The sequence below is a fragment of the Erpetoichthys calabaricus genome, chromosome 5, assembly GCF_900747795.2.
Source record: "Erpetoichthys calabaricus chromosome 5, fErpCal1.3, whole genome shotgun sequence".
In the NCBI taxonomy this organism is placed as follows: domain Eukaryota; kingdom Metazoa; phylum Chordata; class Cladistia; order Polypteriformes; family Polypteridae; genus Erpetoichthys; species Erpetoichthys calabaricus.
The window spans coordinates 143,830,575-143,856,881 of record NC_041398.2 but is presented as its reverse complement, the minus strand read 5'-3'; the positions used below and the strand labels follow the sequence as shown (position 1 = coordinate 143,856,881).

The window sequence follows — 26,307 nt, the reverse complement described above, 5'->3', positions numbered from 1 at the left end:
TACAGTTAGGTCCATAAATATTTGGACAGAGACAACTTTTTTCTAATTTTGGTTCTGTACATTACCACAATGAATTTTAAATGAAACAACTCCGATGCAGTTGAAGTGCAGACTTTCAGCTTTAATTCAGTGGGGTGAACAAAACGATTGCATAAAAATGTGAGGCAACTAAAGCATTTTTTAACACAATCCCTTCATTTCAGGGGCTCAAAAGTAATTGGACAAATTAAATAACTGGAAATAAAATGTTCATTTCTAATACTTGGTTGAAAACCCTTTGCTGGCAATGACAGCCTGAAGTCTTGAACTCATGGACATCACCAGATGCTGGGTTTCCTCCTTTTTAATGCTCTTCCAGGCCTTTACTGCAGTGGCTTTCAGTTGCTGTTTGTTTGTGGGCCTTTCTGTGCGAAGTTTAGTCTTCAACAAGTGAAATGCATGCTCAATTGGGTTAAGATCAGGTGACTGACTTGGCCATTCAAGAAATTTCCACTTCTTTGCTTTAATAAACTCCTGGGTTGCTTTGGCTGTATGTTTTGGGTCATTGTCCATCTGTACCATGAAACGCCGCCCAAACAATTTGACTGCATTTAGCTGGATTTGAGTAGACAGTATGTCTCTGAACACCTCAGAATTCATTCGGCTGTTTCTGTCCTGTGTCACATCATCAATAAACACTAGTGTCCCAGTGCCACTGGCAGCCATGCACGCCCAAGCCATCACACTGCCTCCACCGTGTGTTACAGATGATGTGGTACGCTTTGGATAATGAGCTGTTCCACACCTTCTCCATACTTTTTTCTTGCCATGATTCTGGTAGAGGTTGATCTTGGTTTCATCTGTCCAAAGAATGTTTTTCCAGAACTGTGCTGGCTTTTTTAGATGTTCTTTAGCAAAGTCCAATCTAGCCTTTCTATTCTTGAGGCTTATGAGTGGCTTGCACCTTGCAGTGCACCCTCTGTATTTACTTTCATGCAGTCTTCTCTTTATGGTAGACTTGGATATCGATACGCCTACCCTCTGGAGAGTGTTGTTCACTTGGTTGGCTGTTGTGAAGGGGTTTCTCTTCACCATGGAAATGATTCTGTGATCATCCACCACTGTTGTCTTCTGTGGACGTCCAGGTCTTTTTGCGTTGCTGAGTTCACCAGTGCTTGCTTTCTTTCTCAGGATTTACCAAACTGTAGATTTTGCCACTCGTAATATTGTAGGAATTTCTTGGATGGGTTTTTTCTGTTCTCGCAGCTTAAGGATGGCTTCTTTCACCTGCATGGAGAGCTCCTTTGACCCCATGTTGTCTGTTCACAGCAAAATCTTCCACATGCAAGCACCACACCTCAAATAAACTCCAGGCCTTTTATCTGCTTAATTGATAATGACATAACGACGGACTTGCCCACAGCTGCCCATGAAATAGCCTTTGAGTCAATTGTCCAATTACTTTTGAGCCCCTAAAATGAAGGGATTGTGTTAAAAAAGTGCTTTAGTTGCCTCACAATTGTTTGCAATTGTTTTGTTCACCCCACTGAATTAAAGCTGAAAGTCTGCACTTCAACTGCATCTGAGTTGTTTCATTTAAAATTCATTGTGGTAATGTACAGAACCAAAATTAGAAAAAAGTTGTCTCTGTCCAAATATTTATGGACCTAACTGTAGCTGCTACTGTGACATCTTTTGTCTCTCCCTCTCTACCTTCACTCACACTTGCCACTCCTGAGCGTACCACCACATTAACTCCTCAGGTACTCGAGATTGAAAGCCACTGCTCTGATCAATCTGTGGATAACCCACACCAACACAGAGAAAACATGGCAAAGTCCACAAGGGTACAGGATTTCAAACTTGAGGTCTTGGATCCTTGAGACAACAGCACTACCTTCTGTGCTCCCGGTCTACCCACAGAAATATTTCATAATGCAAAACTAGATACAAGGAAGAAGTGAACAAGTAGGGTCACTGACAGTGACACCATGGAGTCCTTGAAATGCAAACGTGTGGAGCAGGAAATGACACAATACAGAACCTGTTGTTTTTTAAAACTTGTTATTGAGGGACCTCACTAAATCTGGTGTACTTTTTGATAGGCAAACATGGTTATATGTGGGGTGGGTATAGGATCACCCTGACATAACCATAAGTCAAATGTGAAGTGGGGTATCCAGTGTATGTCACATGCCCCTACCCCATGTGTTCTTTTTCTCCTTATCCTCCCATCCTTCCTAGTTCTGTACCCCATGTGATCAAATACATTTTCTTTAACATCTGTCATCCTCAGTTCCTAACTTTGTCAATGCTGTTATTGTCTCCATGCAGCCTAAACGTTACCATAATTTAGATTTCTCCTTTGTCATCTATCCAGTCTGACTTAACTACAAGATCAGTGTTTATGAGTTGCCACATTCTGATTTGCAGCCATAGACGTGCTTCTACAGTTCCAGAATCTGTTTAATCCCTCTCTCTGTTGCCTCGATCAATGGTGTCTTTGTTCTTTTTGTCTTCCTGTACTGGTTTCATGCCATTTGCATGCTTGAGTGGATAAACCTGGCCTGTTCCGCTTTTACAAAGTGATGTTCTTTGTGCCTTTGTGTTTAGTTCCTTTCTCATCCCTTGTATTGTCACGATACACTGTCTTCGGTCAGTGTCCGCTAGTAGTATATATCCGGACGGCACTCAAGGTACCCCAAAACCCAGATAAAGTACAAAGTTTCTTGAAATCAACGTCACCAATATTTATTGGAAGAAAAATCATGAACCAGTATTTGTGGGTGAGATAAAGGACAAAATCCACAAAAAAAATAATGAAAGAAATAAACAATCCAAAAAAAAAAAAAATAGAATGCAACAATCCAGCAAAACAAAATAGTCGCATCCAACAAACAGGATGAATTCAATGAATTATTGAAAACATTTATGGCTAGTAATTATAGGCAAGGGCTCATAAAATGCACATGGTTCAAAGCTGCCAAAAAAAATAAAACGGTAGAATAAAAAGGTCAACTAACTTCTCCAATGGCTCTTTAGCAGCCAAAACCTCTCTCCCCAAGTGCTGAAGTTCTCCCTGAAATCTCACAGTAGAGTCACAGACTTAAAAAGGTTGATAAAAATACCTTTAAGACAACCTACAGAATCACCTATCCTCAACACTCTCCTTGCTACTTATGGCATTGAGGCGTTTTAAGTATTTCCTACATGCTCACCTAAAGGCAATGGGCTCCTACCATTCAGACTGGGGGGGGTCCATCCCCTTATCACTTTATTCCTACACATATACTACATCTAAACTCTTAAACAACAACAAGACATAACAGACATGAACAAGTACAGTAAAACTACTACCATCCCTGCACTGCGACTGCTTTTCCCCTTTCCTGTTTCACCTGACTGTTGTGAAATCAGCTGCTTGCTGGCTTTTAGCAGCATAATGGGAGTATGCAGCCACGTGTGTGTAGAATGAAAACTGCCCGTCAACTGACCACTAATGCAGCTAGTCTGCTTAAAAAGATGACTCTGCCAAGCCAGTAAGTGAAGGCAATATCTAAAATAAAAAAAATCTGACATTTATCGGAATGATGCGCTAACATTAAGTATCTTATGGGGATTCATTTAAATTTACGAATCTTTCAGCACTGCACCTGTGACCTTTATTGTATTACATTTGGCTAAATCGTGGCTGCTGCTGGTTCTTTTGGCTCCCCGCACCGGCAAAAGACCCGGCGACGGTTCTACTCCCGTCACACGTATTAACAAGCAGTTTCATTCTTGTCCCTGTTTACTGGTTCTGCACAAAAGCGGCTGAATTTGAGGATCCCTTCTCAGATATTTCCCAGCTTGCCTCACACACAACAAACAGTAAGGTGGTTATTAAGAATAAAACATTCGAATGTGGTATATGTTGTCCCATTTACAGCAGCTTCCACAAAATGTATCCAGATGCTGGAGCTTTACCATTTTTTCCTGTTCTGATGCATCTGACTTTGTGGCCTAATGGACAGTGGTCTGAGTTGGACTACTGCCTGTTTTATACCTCAGCTTGTGATTGTAATGTTTTAGGGGCTTTAGCTGGGATGAATGCAACTCTGCTTTACTTTTGAACAAACCTCTCCATCTGCTGGCTACTTCAAGCACTGAAATCCATCCTTTCATCCTTCAATCCTTGTCCTGACACACCAACAGCTACAGCCCATCTGAGGAACAGTGGCAAGAAAGTAGCCCATCATAGTGTCTGCTAATAGTATGCCAGTTTAGAGTCGGCCAATCAGAGTAAGTTGCTTGAAACACACACACACACACACAGATATACTGGGAAGTTGCAAAGTCACATGGATAATGGCAGAGCTGGTCTCTGTGAACCGGCAACACGAATGCCATGCTGCTTAAAAAGGAAGAGAATAGAAGAAACATTTTTGAAGGAAGTTAAATAGTAAAGCAGTTCCTCTTAAAAGAAATGGCTAAATGCAGAACAGGAACCAAAGGGTTAGTGAAATGGAAATTGTTATAACTGTTTGTACTCCATTATAACAGAGTCTGTAATCGTATAGGTGATGTGAAACCGATCTTTATTCATCTGTAATTGGCCTGTTTGATTAATCAGATCCATTAACACTAGAATTACCAGAGCCAAAGAAAAAAACTCATAAATCCGGCCCACCTTAAATCCCTTTGCACCTCTCCGTCAGCGTCTTTTGTCTTCTAAATGTGTCGATAAGCCCAAACAGCAAGCAGCCTGCTATACCATCCCCCCCCCCCCCCCCCCCCTTGCCTCAGAATGGGCGAGAAGTTCTCCCAGTTCCTGCCTTGATTGATTATCTGGGAGTGAGCTACCCAGAATTGTAAGGGGAAATAATTTGATGTGTGTTTTGTGTCTATAACAATCTGTGTAAACACATAGTTAAAATAGAAACGTTGTTCATTTTTTAGTAATAAATAACAAAATACAGACATGAATTGTATAATGTGTACTAGTGCTGGGCGGTATACCGGTTCATACCGAAAACCGTTTTAAATTTTTTTTATGATATGGATTTTTCTTATACCGCAACACCGGTTTAAATTGCCTAAACGACGTTCGGAACGTGGCGCAGCAGGAAACTGTTCAAGTGGGGACCTTTTTCACTGCTAAACACAGATTTGTTGCACTAGGGCTCTTTTTCACTGCTACACCACCAAACAGGTAGCGGGTAAAATAGGTATTGCACGGTGAAAATGGACAGAGAACATTCCGAAACTGAAGCCGACGATAAAGTTGAACATGATGAACAGAAGAACTTTTGCCGAAAAAAAGGAGTCACATCCGTCGCCTGGAGATACTTTTGTTTTAAAAGGTCAGATGTGTAAATACTGTTTCTATACTACTGGATAATACTGCAAGCCAAGTTGTACTTGTTTTATTTGTTTTCAATACAGTGTAATGTACCTGGGTACTGTGTAATAGTGTGACGACATGTTGACTTTATTCTCGACATTTCTACTTTATTCTCGCCATTTATGTCAAGATTAAAGTCGACATGTTGACTTTATTCTCGTAATTTGTCATTAAAGTAGAACATCGTAAACTAAACTTCATGGTAAAATGAATATTTAATTTACTAGATTTTCTCAAACCCCGTCATAAGTTATATAGTACATTAAATGCTTTGTGTTAAATGTTCTCCGAGATTCTTAAACTGACTTCTTGCACTAAGAGGAGGTGCCAGCAGCGATCGCCGCACAGAATACATTCACTTCATGATCTTCCTGCTCTCTGAACATTTAGAATGCTAAGATAAATACTTAATATAATTTTCATGGTGAAATGCATTAAAGCAGTGGTCCCCAACCTTTTTTGACAGCAAAGACCACTTTATTAGATGCAAATTTTTCCACGGACCGGTGGTGGGGGGGGCAGTTTTATACACAATTTACATAACATTTCTATTATTATTAAGTTATTAAGCAGTTCGCATACGTTTGCAACCTGAGATTTTTCTTCTTTTTTTGCATATAACAAAGACATATGCTTTGCATTTGCCATTCCAACAGATTGCACATCACAAACATTAACACTGTTATCGTTTTTTTCGTGTCTGCCATTTCTATAGGAGGGTGACAATGAGTTAAATTTCAATGGATGTTTTTCAAATGTTGACAAGCAATAAGCAAAAGGAATCACTGAAAACCACAGAAAACAAAAACAGCAAAAAAAAAAAACAGTACGAGGAAAGTTCGAAGAAAGAATTTTTTTTACAATGTTTCTGTTTGGGGATCGTTGTGCAAACGTGCACAACTGAGGTGCGACCACAGATCTAACTGCTCTGTGGATGATTCATTCAGGCATTTCAAGGTCACTTCGTTGTAATGAAAGCATCTGCTGAATGTACTTCGTAGTAACGTGATTTCTATAGACTCGCGTCATATGGAGAAACTGTCGGGACCATAAAAATACTTTGTTTTAATTAGTCTCTCACCTCTCTCTGCGCCGCTGCAAAGCCCCGCCCGCCAAGCGTTCTGAAAAGTCTGAGTGAGTCTCTGTTGCCGGCAGTTCTCTCGCGGCCCGGCTGTCAGACGGCTGCGGCCCGGTAGTGGGTCGCGGACCGGTGTTTGGGGACCCCTGCATTAAAGCATGCATTAATCATATGGGGGCACGGCGTGCCTGCCTTGCATTTGCATGTTTTTCTGGTGGATTTACTCGGCGTGCTTCAGTTTCCTTTCAAAGTCATGTAGGATGTGGGGTTTTGTTGTGCTATATTGACTCTGCTAGTGTATGTTTTGCTTGTATTCATCCTGCGATATGCTGGCGACTCGTTCAGAGATGGGCGCAACTCTGAATGGATGGCATAATTAAACATGTATAACGAAGATATTTTTAAAGTTCTGAACACTCCGTGGGCTAAGTTTATAACTAGTTTTAATTTCACAAAGACGTTTATCGTGTGGTGATTGGTTATGTGGTGAAAGAAAAAGGAAGGATAGGAACTGGGGTTTTGGTACGTCAGACAGAGACAGCATGCATGCATGCAATAAAGATAGCCCGCTCAGAAGAACATGCATTGAATTCTGTGTTCTTGTCTCCGACCAGCAGAACACAAACCCAACATTTACACAATATTTAAGTTAAACCGATAGCTATTCATACATCCAGTTTTTTGGAGCCTCGTCACACCTGCCATAAAGTTCTCTACACTGAACATACACCTGGGGACCCCTTACTGCGAGGGAGCAGCACTACCGCCTCACTACCGTGCATGCGTAATACCTGCTTTAATGCATTTCATCATGAAAATGATATCAAGTATTTATCTTAGCATTCTAAATTTTCAGAAAGCAGGAATATCATGAAGTGAATGGATTCTGTATGGTGATCGCTGTCTTCTCTTAGTGCGGAGGAAGTCAGTTTAAGAAGCGTAGTGATTAACCACTGGGTCGGGGAACGTAACACAAAGCATTTAATGTGCTGCATTAATTTATGACGGGGTAAATTAAGTAATTGATTAAACATTGATTTTAGGAAGAAGTTTAGTTTACGACATTCTACTTTAATTATGAAGTAAACTATGAGAATAAAGTGGAAATGTTGACTTTAATCTCAACATAAACGACGAGAATAAAGTGGAAATGTTGACTTTGTTCTCGACATATAGTTTGTTTTTTTCTTCACAGTATAGCTTAGCTTGAAACAAAGTCCATATTAATGCAGTTTGACTAAATGATGGTTCAGCTGGTAAAGATGTCATCACCAAGTTGCACTTGTTGTATTTTATTTTAATTTGGTGAATACTGTGTAATGCACCTGGGCTTGAAGTCTTGAAGTAATAGTGCAACTATCAGTAATAATACAATTATTTATTTTATTGTTATTATTTATTAGTTTAAATATTATGCAGTTTAATGATGAAAGTTGTTTAAAAAGTCACTTTAACGTGTCAGTGGACAGAGATTGTTAACATTAACAGAAAGTGTAGTTGGTTTACAAAAAATATTTACTATTTATTCCTATTCGGTGCAATACAATTTTTGACAAGCACTTCTGGATATTTTACTAAGTCTAAATGCCTCTTTGTATGGTTGAAAATATGTTGTCAAAATTATAGTTGTTTTTGCAAAATTTGTTCAATAAAAAGGTTCTATATTTTGACTGCATCTGTCATGCAATGTGATACCTTCTCCATTAGTGCCACCCCCTTGAAAACTATCACTTTATGGGGCAATGCAAAACTGTATTAATACTTGTGTGCACATTAAAATGTTTTTTTTGTACAATGTACAATACTCTTGACAGTGGAATAGGTTATTCTTAGCCAGTAATTGCAGTGGAAAATGTGGTTAACATCCACTCATGCATGGGGAAAAAAATACCGTCGAATACCGTGAAACCGGGATAATTTAGAAAAATACCGTGATATAGAATTTTGGTCATACCGCCCACCCCTAATGTGTACCAATCAGAAAACATCATCACACTAATGCAATATTATTTGAAAACGAACAGCGCCAGATCAGCTGTAAGTGTATGGCATTTCTAAAAGTTAGCTCTTTTTCAGTCTTATTCTCACCTCCCCCCCCCCCCTTTGATCTTACTCTAACTAACAGCACCAGCATAAATTCACACTCGATCTGATGCTGTTCGTTTTCAAATAATACTGCATTAGTGCGATGATGTTTTCTAATTGGTACTATTCAGGTTATACAAGGATTTCTTCAAAATGTCACATGTATTTGTCTGTTTCTTTTTTGCCCGGTGCTGCGTTGACATTGTGCACCAGAAGGCGTGAGCTTATTCAGTGCAAGCAGGAACACGCAGGTGGCCAGTTGCTTGTGCTATAACACGCTTGACTTGGCGGCGATCAACGCACATGTACTGTGCAAGGCCACTGAGAAAAGAAGAGTGTTCTTTGCTCACCTTGCAGAGGAGCTTCGTGATTGCTTCTTACAAGAAAAGGCGACGGATAAAGCAAAAGAGGATGCAACATTGACAAGCTTCTGTTCCAAGACCACCGCTTCCCCAGCCCCTTCAGTGTAATAGTAACACAGCACAGAGAGAAGTGTGTACATTGCAACAGGTGGACATGTCGTAAACATAAAAAGGACGGTCCTTATGTGTGTGTGTGAACTGTTAACATTTGAATCTGATGATTGCCTATTGTGTGGAACTGACCACTCTGTACTGTTTTTTTTCTCTACATGTCCTGAAGTACAAAAGAAACACCCCAATGCACCCAAAAGTGGACACTGGCAAGATCGGGAAAAAAAAAAAAAACCCGGTTACTGATTACAAATGCAAGATGTTATGTCAATAAATATGAAAAATGTTGCATGAGTGCCACAATGTTTTCAGAAATGTACTATACTGGTCATAAAATGAGTTATTCCAAATATCATATATACATATGTCTCTGTTTTTTGTCAATGCAGCTTTGACATCATGGATATATGGTGCATACTAATTCAGCGTGAGCAGGAACACTCAAAAAAACTGAAAAGAAAAAAAAAAAAAATCAAGTGACGGTGAGATACGAAGAAGGCAGATTCACCAGCGTTTGTGTGTCAGCTTTTATCCCTCCAGATGAGAGAATTTCCAGTTCCATTGACTCAAAACACCACTCACATCTACAGTTATTCCCAGTTTCAGATAAAAAGTAACTGCGTCAGATCTGGGGCGGGGGCGTTAGTATGTATTGTGATCGTGACTGAGAGAGTAAAAATGAAAAAAAAAAAACCCTAATTTTTACAAGTACTATAAATTTAACTTAAATTTTTAACTGGCTGTTACAGACACAAATCAAATGTATGTTTTATTGTATTGTATTTTTATTGTATACAGCTCACTACTCTAAATGGTAAATTTGCTGGGGAGCCGGTTTCAAACTGACGACCTGGATTATAAATCGGCAGTTCTAACCACAGCACCACGAAAGCTGTCATATTATACTTGCACCTTTTGTGAAACTGTTTATTTGATATTTGGCCATCCACCTTCACACATTATACAGTTCATGTCTACATTTTGTTATTTATTACTAAAACATGAAAACACACATCACATTATTTCCCCTCACAATTCTGGGTAGCTCACTCCCAGATAATTAATCAAGGTAGGAACTGGGAGAACTTCTTGCCCGTTCTGAGGCGGAGGGGGGGATGGTATAGCAGGTTGCTTGGGCTTATCAACACAATTAGAAGACCAAAGACGCTGACAGAGAGGTGCAAAGGGATTTAAGGTGGGCCGAAATTAGCAGTTTTTTCGTTGGTTCTGGTAATTCTAGTGTTAAGTGTTGAAAAGAAAGCAAGGCCTGGAACTCCAAAGCATAAGACGTGTCTGTCACCGTTGTCACATTGCAGTGTCACCAGCATGAAGAAAATCTGACCATGCACTCCTGGCCATCCTACCAACAAAACTGCTGCTCAGCATACACTGAACAAAATGTCAAAAATATGAAAAAACACAACAGCATTATCCACAGCACTGCATGTGAGTGATGACAAGTTTTTACCCACTTAATGATTTCCTCTATCATTGCAAACTTTTGATACTGTTTTTTTTTTTTCATATGTTCAGCCAGAATCTAAGATTAGATAAAAGACACCCTTCTGGCACATTTTGGTTTACTTGCATTATTTGTTGAGTGAGCAAAGGTCACTTAAATCATATTTCTGGATTTGTTTGTTTGTTTTTTGACCCAGTGGTATGTGCTGCTAAATCAGAGCTACAGAAAATGGAGTCCTAATACAAGTTTGATTATTGCCTTCACTCTCTGCCCTTATATATCTGAGTTTTTTATCCTGATATTTTGATTTTCCTCCCACAATCTCAGACATGTTCAGATTAGGGCAAATTAGGATTATAAATTGGCCACATGCATGCCATAACCTAGCACTTCATCCACACTTAAGGTTTAAGAGGCGATTATTGTCCTGAGTAGAGTACAATGAAATTCTTATAACTATAACTGCCTTTCATTAAAACTTTTGTCTTGCACTCACTCTGTCGAGAAGGGTGCCTGAATTGGGCTCATTTGAAAACTAATATCATAAAGGCTTCCTGCAGAATTAAGACTGTTTCAGAAATCCATAAGATACTGACGGCAATGTTAGCACTTGGCTATAATAAAGTATACACGACATTAAGTGGAGTGCTTGGATTACACTGTACAGAGAACATCTCTCGAAAATACACCATTTCAATATATTCAAAAGCCATGGTAATATGTTATTTTTTCCTTATTAGGATTATGGTAGATCTGCGAAATGAAGTTTGGTATCAGAAATGCCATGATCCTGTGTGCAAAGCAGACAACTATAAGTCCAAAGGTTAGTGTGTAGCATTTCGTCTTGCATGTAGTTGTAAAAAAAACCTCGGTGATGTTGACTTGCTGGCTAACTCTGCCAATGTGTATTTCCAGCCTGCCCTCTACCACCAGATATTTGTCTGAGCTTCCTGCTGACTGAGGTGAGTTCTTGCACTTTCAGCGCTTATTTTCTTTTTCTCATGACATTTCCTTGCATGCGTTTTATGTCTCCACTACCATGGCATCAGATGAGCTGGTATTTCATACTGTAGTGTATTGTATGTTTTACTATCATTCATTAATGACAGTCTGGCCTCCCAGATGTGCCTCTGAATGCTGGTGTGACAATGTGTACAGTATATGGATACCTGCCTTTTATTGATATCAGTAAAACCTCCTGCTTTGTCTTCATTGTAATTGATTTTAATATTCACAGCTCTTAATGTTTTTTCCCCTGTAACTGCAGTCAAACAGTAATGATATGCAAAGCAGGCCAAAAGATGACCAGCTAACTTCATGCCATTTGAGCCTGTGTGTCTATTATGTCTGAAAAGAAAAAAATGGTCTAAAAATAGTGATCTGCTCAAATTCACAAAGTATATGAATGACGCTCTTAGAAAAGAAAGAAACAACAGTTTTGGAAATGTCTGCTGCGGCAGAATGAGGGAACTAAGAGGGCATACAGTTAAATAATGGGTTTCATTAACAAGATAACAACTGGCTACTAATTTAGAAATTTGTTGGCACAAAAATGGTGGCTGTTCAGGGTCGCAGAATTGGCTGGCCATGGTGGTTACTGCATAGTCTGTAAATGTGAACGCTGACACTCTGATGACAACAAAATGAAAGGAAATCTGATTTGAAATTTAACAGTTCTTTTATAATCTACCTGTCTCTATAATGTGCGTTGTTTTCAACCCATTTACTGCGGGTATTTCATGCCGATGAGCAAACAGCAGTTTTGCATACCTAAAGTGGATTTTGCTCCATTGATTTGTACTTTCTACAGTTTAAATGTGTGTGTTTTTTTGGTGGATAGGACCCTGAAGATATTCAGTATACAATGGACAGAGCTGGAAATATTGAACTGAGCCCCAATACAGTGAGACACGAGGAGTTCAAACGGACACCCCAGTTAGAATGGGATGATGGTGCTGATGATGAATTGTATTTGAAGGTTTTGGAAGATGTAGAGGAAGAAAGCAAGCAAAGTGAAAAAAGAAGAAAATATGCAGAAATTCCTGATGAGCTTTTGCTGGAAGCCCTAAATGAACACGAGACATTGATGACTTAATGTGCTCTGAGAGACAGCTTCTTCAGGACCACACTAACAGCATGTTACTTCTTCATAAAAGGTGCTGTGTAAGAGTATTCATTTGAGACTGGTCTATAAAACATAGAAAGTGAATATATTATGCATTTTAATAACATTTAACTTTTATTAACAGGACAAAGAATACACTTTTAAAAGATGGAACTAATTTATGAGATGTGACAAAAGTTAGTTGTGTTTTGCTCAATAAGCATTAATATAATTTTTAGTCTTCTTGCCAAAGTAGAAACTTTAAACTTAACTTTTCACTGAGTGTCCTTCTTACAGCTCAAATATTGTTCAGCACTTTATACTTTTTTTTTTGTTTTAAAAACCAGCAAAACCTTCTACTTCAGTAAGTTGTATAAAAAAACTGAGCTTTCTACTAAACAAATAAAATTCATAACATATCTACAATATTTTACAGCAAAATGTGCCAGCGCCTGTTTGCATGTCTCACGTTGTTTATGTTATGAAGTCAGACAGCAATGGTAGATGTTGATGGGTTCTGATGAACAGGCATTTTTGCCAATTTGTTTTTTCCCTTTTTGAGGTTTTCTTTGAACTGGAAAATACTGCGGAAGGGCCCCACATTACTGCTTATATATATATTATTTATTTAAATGTTATTTTCATGACTGCTGTGAAATTTCCCAAAACCTTCAAAGCAAGGCACACCACGATGACAAACCTCAAGGCTTCTTTGCACAGGAGTCCAGAATAATTGACTTTTTGAGTTTCTTGTTAATATTATGAAGCTTCGTTTCGGCTCCCATAATTCCTTCAGCTTCAAGGAGCAATGCTGGAAGGCTTGTGAGGCCATACTGCAAAATAGAAATTAAAAACAGTATTCAGTCAGCGGCTAATCTGGTGTACTAGACTATCACATGACAACACATCTTGTCCAGTGTGTTCTTAGCAGCAACAGATACTATTGGTTCTCAGTGTTTTGGAATGAGGACCACTTTGTCAAAGATCTGGAGAACCACCTATGGGCAACAGCCATTTATTTCTATAAATTCCACATTACAATCGTCACATACAATATTTTTCACATGAAAACCTGTAGAAAAAGGTAACAACCCAAGGTACAAAGAACAACAAGTTAGCATACAGAGTCAAATATTGAGTTAGCCTGAACAGCACCTTAAATTCAGTGTCTGTACTACTCCTGCTCTTAGTTATGCCCTGCCTACATTGCATTTATGCTCATACTGCTACTATATGAGCCAACATGCTGCCACTTTTATGTTGGTTTTACCCAGAGGTCTCCATTTCTCAGGTCTGGATGGCATGCACTGTCCCTGTTTTAATCTCATGCTTATGAGATGCTCAACCCTGGCTACCTTGAAAGAAAGTCTGCATTACAAGACTAGTATTCAGATCTTGTTGGGTTTACTTTTCAAAGTTACAGATTTCAACAAATGATCCATAATAAAGCCTTGGAAGTGGAACTAAGGGATTGATGTTGGTTGTTGAGGTGCACGTCAAGGTGGCTTTTATTAATAAAAAATAAAAAGTTCCATGTAGTGCAGGAGTTATGATAGACTGGCGAGAGAGGCAGAAGTTTGAAGAAATGGGAGGTAGAGAGTGACCAACCAGTACCGCCAAACATGATTAGAGCAGGAAGTAAAAGATGTGATGGCACCAGGAACGTCAGCCAAGGTGCTCTGTGTAGCTAAATGACTTCAAGCTTCTTCAGGTGACTTTATCAGCAAGAAAGTTCTTTTAAGAAAGATGACAGGGTCAGTCTAACAACCACACTTTGAGAACCACTGACCTAGACTCACTTTGTTTTGTACTTGTGCTGTTAAAAGATTTACAGTAGCAGATTCACCCTGTGTTCACTCATTGAAGACCTCAAAATCTTCATGTCTTCACTCCATACTGAAAACAGCAAATTACTGACATATTCTTTATTTAGTCCTCTCCTGTAGCTATTGCATGACTTGAAAAAAAAAAAAGTTAAAGAAAACAACCTCCTGCTGAATATTAAAAATGATCCCACAAGAATAGAGCCACCATATTATTAAAAACACACATGACAAGTAAGTTGTATATGACAATGTTCAGTGGCCAAAATTACCTCATTGTAAATATTAAAACATTTTGGTTTATTGTCACAATTGGATTTGTAAAATGTCAGCACACTAATATTATTACTGGCACCCTGCCCGGGGTTTGTTCCTGCCTTGGACCTTATGTTGGCTGGGATTGGCTCCAGCAGATCCCTCCACCATCCCCCTTGACCTTGTGTTACGATATGGTGGGTTGGACAATGACTGACCGACACTGACTACCATTAATTACAGTGGATTTAGTTTGGCATTACTGACACTGATCAAAAGAAAAAGCTAATGTTTATGTTGTGTTTTATATTTGTAGTTAATTTTGGTCACTATGCAGTGAACGATTTTCACATAATGTGCTGTGATTCAATATTGCATAATAATAAATGTGAAAAATTTGCAAAGAGCTGCGTAATCCTAGTAAATCAGAGATATTTCAGATTATTTAAAGGAAAAGATTACAGTGGCCACTGGGACCAAGTTTATATTTTATTCAGAGTATTCTTTGAGCTGACAGGACTGTGCTCCGACTCAAAACTGCTTTTCCAAAAGAGAGAATTTTATACAAACAGAAGCAGTTTGAGTAGATAAACAGGTTGTTATCTGAACATGTACATCAACAAGTTCCAATTATATGTCTGTCACACTCCTGTAGTTGTGAAAGACTTTCACAACAGACAGCATTGCATCAGAGGATTAACTGTATTACTGTCCCACAGGTAACGCCAAAGGCAGTTTACTAGATAAACGGGTTGTTCCAAAGAAATGATTTTTCTTAGCTATCAAAGAGTTCATTTATTTTGTTTTATTACTTTACAACAGTCCTACTGCAGAAATGAATGAGATGAATGCTTTTTATAGGAACTGTACAGGAGGCAGCCATAGGAGGCATTTTTGGAATTTTGCACAGGCATGCAAAGATGCTACCCACAGTTGGTTTTAGGCAGTAAAATTTTGGTTTAAAGCAAAATTTTCTAGTGAGATCTTTTTTTTTTTTTGTGACCACACCTGCTAGTAATGAAAGATACACACCAGTGTCCAACCAAATGTGTGTGGTACAGTGAGAGTCAGGGCTCAGGAGATGAAATGTATTAATTTTGTTTTTCTTCTTCTTTCAGCTGCTCCTATTAGGGGTTGCCACAGCGGATCATCTTCTTCCATATCTTTCCGTCCTCTGCATCTTGTTCTGTTACACCCATCACCTACATGTCCTCTCTCACCACATCCATAAACCTTCTCTTAGGCCTTCCTCTTTTCCTCTTCCCTGGCAGCTCTATCCTTTGTATTCTTCTTCCAACATACCCAGCATCTCTCTTCTGCACATGTCCAAACCAGCGCAATCTCGCCTCTCTGACTTTGTCTCCCAACCGTCCAACTTGAGCTGACCCTCTAACTCTATCTTTAACTTTGCCACCTCCATCTCTGTCTCCTGCTTTCTGGTCAGTGCCACCGTCTTCAACCCATATAACACTGCTGGTCTCACTGCCATCTTGAAGACCTTCCCTTTCACTTTTGTCTGTCACAAATCACTCCTGACACTCTTCTCCACCCATTCCACCCTGCCTGCACTCTCTTTTCACCTCTCTTCCACAATCCCCATTACTCTGTACTGTTGATCCCAAGTTGATCCACTTTCGCCAACTCTACTTTCTGCATCCTCACCATTCCACTGACCTCCCTCTCATTTATACACATGTATTCTGTCTTGTTCCTACTGACCTTCATTCCTCTCCTCTCTAGAGAATATCTCCACCTCTCCGGGGTCTCCTCAACTTGCTCTCTAATCTTGTTACAGATTACAATGTCAACCTTATAGGCCACCTCCTGTCTACTCTCTGTCAAACTCTCATCACCATTGGAAATAAGAAAGGGCTCAGAGCCGATCCTCGATGTAATCCCACCTCCACCTTAAAGGCATCCGTCACTCCTACCACACACCTCAACTGCTGTTACCCCTTGTACATACATACATCCTGTACAACTCTTACGCCACTCCCGCCTTCTTCATACAATACCACAGCTCCTCTCGAGGCACCCTGTCATATGCTTTCTCCTGGTCCACAAAGAAGCATTGCAAATCCTTCTGGCCTTCTCTAAACTCCTCCATCAACATCCTCAGAGCAAACATTGCATCCGTGGTGCTCTTTCTTGGCATGAAACCATACTGCTGCTCACTAATCATCACCTCACTTCTTAACGTAGCTTCCATTACTCTTTCCTGTAACTTCATGCTGTTACTGATCAGTTTTATCCCTCTTTAGATACTACAGCTCTAGACATCACCCTTATTCTTAAAAATCAGTACCAGTACACTTTCTCACTTTCCAAAATTGCATTAAACAATCTGGTTAAAAACTGTACTGCCATCTTTCCTAAACACCTCCATACTTCCACAGTTATGTTGCCCGGACAAACAGCCTTCCTATTCTTCATAGCTGTTCTTACTTCCCGGTTCACTATCTCCACATCATCCAATATTCCCTCTCTCTCTCTCGTTCATTCATCAGCCTCTGAAAAGTACTCTTTCCACCTGCTCAGCATACTCTCCTCGCTTGTGAGTGTGTTTCCATCATTATCCTTTATTACCATAACTTGCTGTTCATCATTCCCAACTCAGTCTCTCTAGCCATTTGGTACAGGGCCTTTTCTCCCTCCTTAGTGTCTAGCCTCTTCACCAACCTCTTCCCCTGTATACTCTCCTGTGATTCCCCATTCTGCCACCAGGTGTCTTTGTCCTCTGTTCAGATGTCACACCAGGCTGACAGCTTTTAGCTGTCTCTCTTACTACTTCTGTTGTAGTCGCCCAGCTATCTGGTAACTCTTCAATGCCACCTTCCATCATTTGGTCCTTGGCTCTACCCTTACTCTCCTCCTCTATGAATTTTAATAATGAACAAAATTCAAAGGTCATCCATTTATCATTAGGGTTCACCTAAAAGCACTGGGACTGTTAATCTAGTAATGTCCTTCTAAAGTATTTCTCAAGCACTGGGTCATTACCCACTGGTGTCCAATGGTAGTTGGTCACAGTATGTCTCTACTCCAACCATCTTGCTCAATTCCATGCCAAGCTACCCAACACCTTGGTGTTAATGATCTAAGTCGAATCACCAAAAGGCGGCCCCAATACCTCGAGTTGTGTTGCTATTTTGTCTTGGTAGAGTTATATATATTGCTCTACTTTCCCCTATTGTATTATTAATATGTAGCCTTAGAATGCCTAATCTCACAGACTTACCACTGTTATAAGGTATTATTGTATATAACTTATCCCCACCTTCCCTTCTATATCTATAACCTCAGGCAATTAGATGTAGTAAAAAGACAAGCAGAAGTTAAGTTATAGTTTAAACAATGTATTTTTGATAATATTCATAAATAATAACAAAATGCAAAGTATATTTGAATATTGGCAACCATACAACCTGATTAAATGGTGATATATAGTTCAGGTGGCACACAGTCCTCTAGTTACTTAAATGTCTCTAGTTAAGGCATCATTGGTGCTCAGCTTTCAGCCACATGTCTGTTCAAAATGGCTGCTGAGCTGTGCTCTTCATTGTGTTGTCTTCATCACAGGATAGCAAGAGAGATGCTTCTTTCAGATGTTGGTTAGTAAGAGAGAGAGTGTGAGGTTAAACAAGTAAATATATAGATTTTCTGTCCAACCCCTACAGCCAATAGGGCATCGTAGTACTTAAAGGCTTCCGAACCAAGCCAATTCCAAACAGCAATACAGTAATCCCTCCTCCATCGCGGGGGTTGCGTTCCAGAGCAACCCGCGAAATAAGAAAATCTGCGAAGTAGAAACCATATGCTTATATGGTTATTTTTATATTGTCATGCTTGGGTCACAGATTTGCGAAGAAACACAGGAGGTTGTAGAGAGACAGGAACGTTATTCAAACACTGCAAACAAACATTTGTCTCTTTTTCAAAAGTTTAAACTGTGCTCCATGACAAGACAGAGATGACAGTTCTGTCTCACAATTAAAAGAATGCAAACATATCTTCCTCTTCAAAGGAGTGCGTGTCAGGAGCACAGAATGTCACATAGATAGAGAAAACAATCTCTAGCAAACAAATCAATAGGGCTGTTTGGCTTTTAAGTATGCGAAGCACCGCGGCGTCAGGAGCAGACAGAGAGAGAGAGATAGAGAGAGACAGAGTTTGTTTTTCAGTCAAAAATCAATACGTGCCCTTCGAGCTTTTAAGTATGCGAAGCACTGTACAACATGTCGTTTCAGGAAGCAGCTGCACAAAAGATAGCAACGTGAAGATAATCTTTCAGCATTTTTAGACGAGCGTCCGTATCGTCTAGGTGTGCGAACAGCCCCCCTAGCTAGCAATCTAGCTTCTCAGCCATCTGCCAATAGCGTCCCTTGTATGAAATCAACTGGGCAAACCAACTGAGGAAGCATGTACCAGAAATTAAAAGACCCATTGTCCGCAGAAATCCGCGAACCAGCAAAAAATCCGTGATATATATTTAAATATGCTTACATATAAAATCCGCGATGGAGTGAAGCCGCGAAAGGCGAAGCACGATATAGCCAGGGATCACTGTACTTCAGACCAATGGGGGAAATAGAACATCTTAACACCTGCCCCCAAACCATATGTTAAAATATACCTTAGCCCATTTGTGGGGGTAGAAATGACTTTAGCAAAGAAACACTTGCCAAACTGGTTTAAAACACACATCCCCCAAATCCTGTCGTAAAATTCAAACAGACCCATTCCTAAGGGGGGTGGTGGGCGCTAAACACTAAATTACATTGCTTTGCCCAAATTAGAAATAAAGACATACAAAACATTTATCAAGTTATATGTAAAATCTCACATCACAACAGTTGCTTAACCAAAAAGGTTGAGTAACACTGTCCTAGAAGGTATGTCTGAAAGCAGCCAAGTCACCAGCATGTATCCAGTGGCCTACCAAAGCCTGAAACTGTTCACTGCCCTATCTGTGGTAAATAGAGAAGGCACTGCAGTCCTAGGACATCTGATCTCCTTCTGCTTTTACCTTCAGCTACATTGCCAGCTTATTATAATTTCTCCTTCACTGAAAATGGGTACCTTATTTTCCTATAAATATACTACCACATCACTACAAATTAGAAATAAAACATGTTTAATGGGTGCTTTGAGCATTCACTACATGTTTATTAGTCATTTATTACCAGAATAAACACAAGTCTATTTTAATTTATTCTTTCTTTGTCCAGTCCCATTTATTTCACTACTGCAGCCTATCCTGACAGCATCACTCACAAGGCAGAACCCCTGTGCTTGACAGCAGTCAGTCACAAAGTCTGCTCAGTCCCTCAGGGTCAGCTCAGAGTCCTCACTCAGTCTAATCTACAAGTCTGCAGAATGTATGAGAAAACCTGAAAACATGCAGAGAACATGCACACTCCATACAGCAGAACAAACATTTTCAATTCTGTGCACATCAATGTATTCAAAAATAGCGAGAGTGTCATAAAAATATGCCAAAACATACACACACTTTATGTGCTGAGATGCGAATCTTAACCCAAATATACCCCAAATCAGAATCAGGGAAGAAGAAAACCAACTGAAAAAAAAAAACAAAAAACCTTCCAGCATTAACACACGCTGGCAGAAAAGTTAATAAAGTATAAGAATCTCACATTGATCAGAACACTCCACTACTTACCACGGGTTTTGCTTGTTTCCCACGCTTATTTTTCTTCATTAACTCCTTCATGTTTTTCACTTCAGACAGAAATTTAGTGCTGTTCTTCAAATCACAATACCTTTGTTTCATTTCTGCATAATCTTTTTCTAATTTTTTCATGTAACTTTCACTCCTGAAAATATGAAAGAAAAAAAAAGACAAAGCATAAGGCACGTGACAAAAAGAGACTATTTGGTGTGTCAGGCTTGCCTGGCTGGCCAATAGCTAAACTGCCCCAATCTCCTCCTCATCCTGATACTTTTATGAAGTTGCCCAGTTTTTCATTTCCACTACATGACTCAGTAGTTTGCTTTGGATTCCCACAGATCTTTGGTTTGATGAAGTTCTTACTAGATGCCATCTTAAATGCACATCTATTTACACTGTAATTTTTATCAGTGTCCTCAAGTATCTAATTTCTTATTCAACTGAAAGAGTTCTTCTGAATCAGCCTTATGGATACCTTTGAGAATTTTAAACACCTGGGGCCTCATGTATAAATGGCGTGTATGCACAAAAATGTTGCGTAAGCCCATTTCCACGCTCAAATCGCGATGTATAAAACCTAAACTTGGCGTAAAACCATGCACATTTTCATGGTAGCTAAAACCCTGGCGTACACAAGTTCTCTGCTCGGTTTTGCAAACTGGCGGCACCCAGCGTCAAAGCAGTGCTACTGTTCCAGTGTGGTTTCTTTTTTAGATCCACATCCCTGACGTGGCTTTATAAATACACTGAAATTAACCACATACTGCTTTTTCTCTGTACCCTAATGAGCTTTCATATGACACTCTCAGACAGTGGGCTACGACTCTCCTTTTCACGGCGACTTTGATATCTGACAACTTTTTTTATTTCGGGCACTATGCGACTTTGTGAACTTGAGCTTTCAAGTTTCTCCGACACTCTGTCACTCGTTCAACTTCCATTTTGTTGTTTATACCACTGTTTAAACCAACAAATAGTACATTTTTCCTTGCCTCCACTTGGTATTCGCTGAAATTCTTCTACTTCCCCCCGTGGTTTTGCCATTGCCTTTTCACAGAACGCTGAGCTTAAGGGCTATTTATATTGATTTGCATATTCAAAGAGGCGTAATTCTGGGAGGAGTTGGGGTGGGGCAGCAGGCACGTGCACGTGCGTTACTTTTCGTTCTGACCAGGATTTATGGAGCGGAAGAACGTGGAAGTTGGCGAACGAACAGATTTATGCATCTGGATTTTTTTGTGTGTACGAACATTTACGCTTTTGTCCTTACACCATATTTTAGTGTAAATTCTACGCAGGGCGTTATGCATGAGGCCCCTGGTTAGGCCTTCTCAGCCCCACACTGAACACATTTACAGGTATTCTTCTGAGACTGCCTGAGTAGGACGTGCTGTTTTAACAGTGGAATGCACTTTGTTCCTAATTGCTCCAAACCTGCTAGTGTTGTGCACTCCAAATGTCGCCTGCCTAGCACATTTTACAGTCTCAGCATAACATTCTGTGGCTTACATTTAACAAAATGTTAGTTTACATTGTGAAAATTGTTGGTGTTTTTAAGTGCTTCTGTACATTTCATAGATGACGAGAATGTTGTGTCAATGTAAACAGGTAAACAAAAAAAAAAAAAAAAATGACACCAAGATTCACAACCTCTGGCCATAATGTTACCTGGCCATGTTCATGTCCTGTCATTTTCTAACTCGCTTAATCCAGACCAGGGGTGTGGGGTCTGTGCTGGAGCCTATCCCAGTTAGCATAGGGTGCAAGGCAGGAACAAACCCTGGACAAGGTGCCAGCCTATCGCAGAGTGAACACACACACACTCCAAGCACACACATAGGCCAATTTAGCATCACCTATCCACCTAACCTGCATGTCTTTGGACACTGGGAGGAAACCCACACAGACACAGGAAGAAAATGCAAACTCCACACAGGCAGGAACCAGGATACCAACTCTAATCTCCTGTGACACAGCAGTGCTAGTACTGCTTCTCCATTCTACCCATAATTATTAAATCAAAGTTAATTCCCGTACTTTCAAGGAGTCTTTCTTGTTCTTAAGAGTTAAATATGTTCCATCTACCTACTTTATTTCCCACTCTCAAACCACACCATATTACTCTATTCTGTAAGGAATTTTCAAACACAGTTCCCAACTGCTACATTCTCACTATGACGTATAAAAAATGAGGAGAAAGCATGCACTGCCAATGTGTGATATGGTTTATTAACATGCAGTATGTTCTAGAAGAGAAATACAATGTGAAATATGAAAGAATGGGAGAGGAGATGTGCCATTTTGGCACTTAGAATATCACAAGTAATTTGAACAATTCATGTTGTAGTATTTCAAAAGGCAGTCCTTGAGGTACCTTCCTAGTCTTAAAATTCTTGTTAGTTCATTACCAATTTGCACATGCACTGAGCATACAGCAGCAGTATTTTTAAAATATATTTATTGCAGAAGAAACTTCAAATTCGCTGCAGATTTCGACTCTTTTAATTTATTGGCATCCCATAAACTTTGCTTAAGTCAAACCAAATCCAATTTGTTGCTGTACTTCTGTTCACTAGCTATCACAGATGTGGCTTTAAGTTATAATAAAATACAACGTACCTTATGAGCTCATATTTCATTGTAAGCAACTGCTTCCTCTTCATGTCCAGAGTGTTTACCACCTAAATAATAAAATAAGGAATCTTATTCAATGTTGAGCTGATGAACATTGTGGTGCCATTTGTGTTTGCTATACAATGGTACATCACACATGACATGAGATAATAAAGCAATTGCCAAAAAATGACCTCTTAAGTCATTAATAAATTGAAGATTTAAATCAATTCCCTTGGACCTTTAGAACTAACACACTTGCATTACGTGATGCTATACTTTATTACATATTCTACCTCTCCATCCACCATTAAATCATTGTATGTATAGCCACACTGAGCTTAGGCTTCCTCTCTCTTTAATGCAATTGTTCTATCTATTTAGAAAGCAACCCTAACTGTAATATGAGCAGAGCTGGCTGTAAAACGGACCAGAGCAGGACAAAGATCACACATTCTCATCAAGAAGTGTCAATTCTTCTTCAACCTATCTACTAAATTTTCTCAGTTCTTGATTCCATCCAATCTAATTCCAGTGAAGTGATATTTAAAGGCCTCTTACTGACACATTTCTTCTGCAAACATCTTGTGACTGTGTACACTTTTTCATCCCCAATGCCATTAGCCATCAACTGTCGTGTTTTCATAAAAATAATGGGACTAACTTCAGTACTGAGCTTCCCATGTTCACTATTGTTTGTCAGCTTTACTTATTTGGAGGTAATCACTCAAAAGTTTTCTTTTTTTTGCAAAAATAATAGGATTTCTATGATCTAATGCTTTAGATATGCAGAATATGGTCAAGTGATGTGTTACAAATGTAAGAGATGTCTCTTTATTTAATAGAAAAATCGGGAGTGGTCTCCCCCTAGAATTTCTCGTATACTCAGATATGGAGATGGATATTTGAGGAGTAAACCGCAAGACAATGATTATATTTTTTATATTATGTACATTAAAGAACCATCAACAACAAATCAAATCAAATTAACAATATATTGAAATATTATTATAAAAGTAAAGTTGACTAAATCGGATTCTGCAGCTGCATAAATAAAAGGTAAAGTATCACTTCCTGTTAATGGAAAAAGCCCAAAGGTTGATAAAAATCTACATTTTGTATCTAATACTTGTATGCAAAATTTGGTTGACCTAAGTGAAAGCGTACTGAAGTTATCGTGTTTACATGCACACACACGCACACAGACATAATTCCAAAAATGGTATTTTCGGACTCAGGGAGGTCTAAAACGTCGAGATTCATAAAAATCTGGAAATGGAATTTTTGGAGGATTCCAATACTTTTCCAACACGAGAAAGTAAAAAACTGAAGAAGGTTAATAAAATGTAGAAAGTAAGCACAGGCTTAACATTTCTAAAATTATATGAATTACTTCTCCAATAAAGACTTACATTTTCAATGTTTATGAAGATTTCGACATCCAGCTGACCAATGACAGTTATTCATATGTTACACCAAAAAGCCAAAGTTATCTCATCATAAAACGTGTCATTTTTCAAGTTTAATTGTTTGAATCTAATGCTAGCAAGGGAGGGGTGAAGCCATCAACAGCTACAATTTGGCAGTGGGCCAATGCTGCCCCCTCAAGGCACAAAGTAGTGAAACTGGAGACTTGGGGCTTGACCTCACTTGGCCAGTCGACAACAGTAAAAGCTCTTGCTGTACAAAAGTGAAACTTTTAAATTAGTGGGCTGGCACCCTGCCCGGGGTTTGTTCCTGCCTTGCACCCTGTTAGCTGGGATTGGCTCCAGCAGACCCTCCGTGACTCTGTGTTAGGATATAGCGGGTTGGATAATGACTGACTGTACATTATATATATGCGAGAGAGAGAGAGAGAGACACACACACACACACACAGGCACGTTAGAGACACACACACACACACACATACACACACACACACGAGAGAGGGGGCTGGATGCATAAGGTAGGAAGGCAGTTAAAGAATGTACTGGGCTTGTGTTTGTTTTCACTTCTGTTTACAGCGATCGGTTCGTAGTGTGCATTGTTGCAATGTTACTTTTCTTGGTGGTTTATTAAATTACAGATTTTTTCAAATGTTCATTTTTTTCCCTGTGCTTAAAACTCATTAAAAAAATGTTTTTAGCCAGCGGTTGGTAGCGCTATAGCGCAAACTATTGCAGTGTTAGTTTTCTCTGTTGTTCAAGGTTTTCTCAGTGTTATTATGTTTTTACATTTAGTTTACTATTACGCTGTGCATTCTATGGTTTAATTAACTATATTTGTGCTTAAAAACTTAAAAAAAAAAAATATATTTACATACAGTTTGTATGGTCTGGAACGGATTAATTGTATTTACATACAATCCTATGGGGGAAATTACTTCGGTTCACGACCAAATCGGGTTACGACCAGAGTTTTGGAACGAATTATGGTCATGAACCGAGGTTCCACTGTATATACATACACACACTGTGTGTGTGTGTTTATATAAATGTATTTAATGAATGTAACAGGTTACATTGAATCGATTAAAGCAATTAATCAATTGCATTCATGTATGTAATTAATCACAATTAACTGCATTTAACATTAAAACATGTAATTATAAAATTAATATATAAAGTATGAAGTAAATACACACTGAATCACAAAATTAATGTAGAATCAACACAAAGGAATACAAAAACTAATGGCATAGTTTAAACTTAAAGAATGAATGTAAACCAGAACTTTTAACAAAATACTACTTGAGCAAGTACAAACTGAATTTGAATGCCTTCCTAAAAGGCAAGTTGAAAAGGCCAATGTATTAATTATCAAATTGGCAAAGCATGAGATACAGAAGTGTCAAAGTAAAAAACAATCGAAACGAGTGTTGACTTTGAATTCACTTCTAAAGGCTGATTTAATCGAAAGAATAAGCATCTCTTAAATGGGCATACACTAAAACTTGTTTTAAAACTCCACAAATACTATCCTCAATTGTTCGTCACCATCAACGACCTGATAATTATACTCTACACAAGTGTTTTTTTCACCGGTCCGCCAGTGTAGTGCCCCTATGTCCAGACCTGAGAGAGAGACATGCCCCTCATGTGGTTGAGACCTGTCCGAGGAGGGTGGGACTACCAGGAGAAGCTGACATAAAAGCAGCTCTGTGATTTCCGTTTTGCAGACACAGCATTTAGAGAACACTTCAGCACCCAAGAGACGTGTCAGGGGTCCATCTGCCTGGGTGTGTGTTTGCCAGCGACTCTTGCAGAGAAGCACCTGTATGAGTAGGTAAAGGCACAAAGCAGCTGAGAAATGCGTGCGAAGTGCTCACTAATTGTTGTGTCAATTGGCAGTCGATTGGCAATCTCCGAGCTGCTTTTG

The 26,307-nt window shown here is 39.2% G+C and overlaps 2 protein-coding genes across 2 annotated transcripts in view; one reads left to right on the top strand and one right to left on the bottom strand.

Moving 5' to 3' along the window:
• primpol (primase and polymerase (DNA-directed)) overlaps positions 1–12,720 on the top strand; it is a 52,206-nt gene extending 39,486 nt beyond the window's left edge. The window contains exons 10-12 of the mRNA XM_028802115.2: positions 11,201–11,283; positions 11,376–11,422; positions 12,301–12,720. Of these exons, the coding sequence (XP_028657948.1) occupies positions 11,201–11,283; positions 11,376–11,422; positions 12,301–12,555 (385 nt within the window). The 3' untranslated portion in view covers positions 12,556–12,720. The remainder of the gene's footprint in view (positions 1–11,200; positions 11,284–11,375; positions 11,423–12,300) is intronic.
• Positions 12,721–12,859: 139 nt separating this feature from the next.
• Positions 12,860–26,307, bottom strand: part of cenpu (centromere protein U) — a 133,051-nt gene continuing 119,603 nt past the window's right edge. Inside the window, exons 15-17 of the mRNA XM_028802113.2 lie at positions 22,954–23,015; positions 20,326–20,479; positions 12,860–13,397 (exon numbers count right to left, since the gene is read on the bottom strand). Coding sequence (XP_028657946.1) covers positions 13,266–13,397; positions 20,326–20,479; positions 22,954–23,015 — 348 coding nt within the window. The 3' untranslated portion in view covers positions 12,860–13,265. The remainder of the gene's footprint in view (positions 13,398–20,325; positions 20,480–22,953; positions 23,016–26,307) is intronic.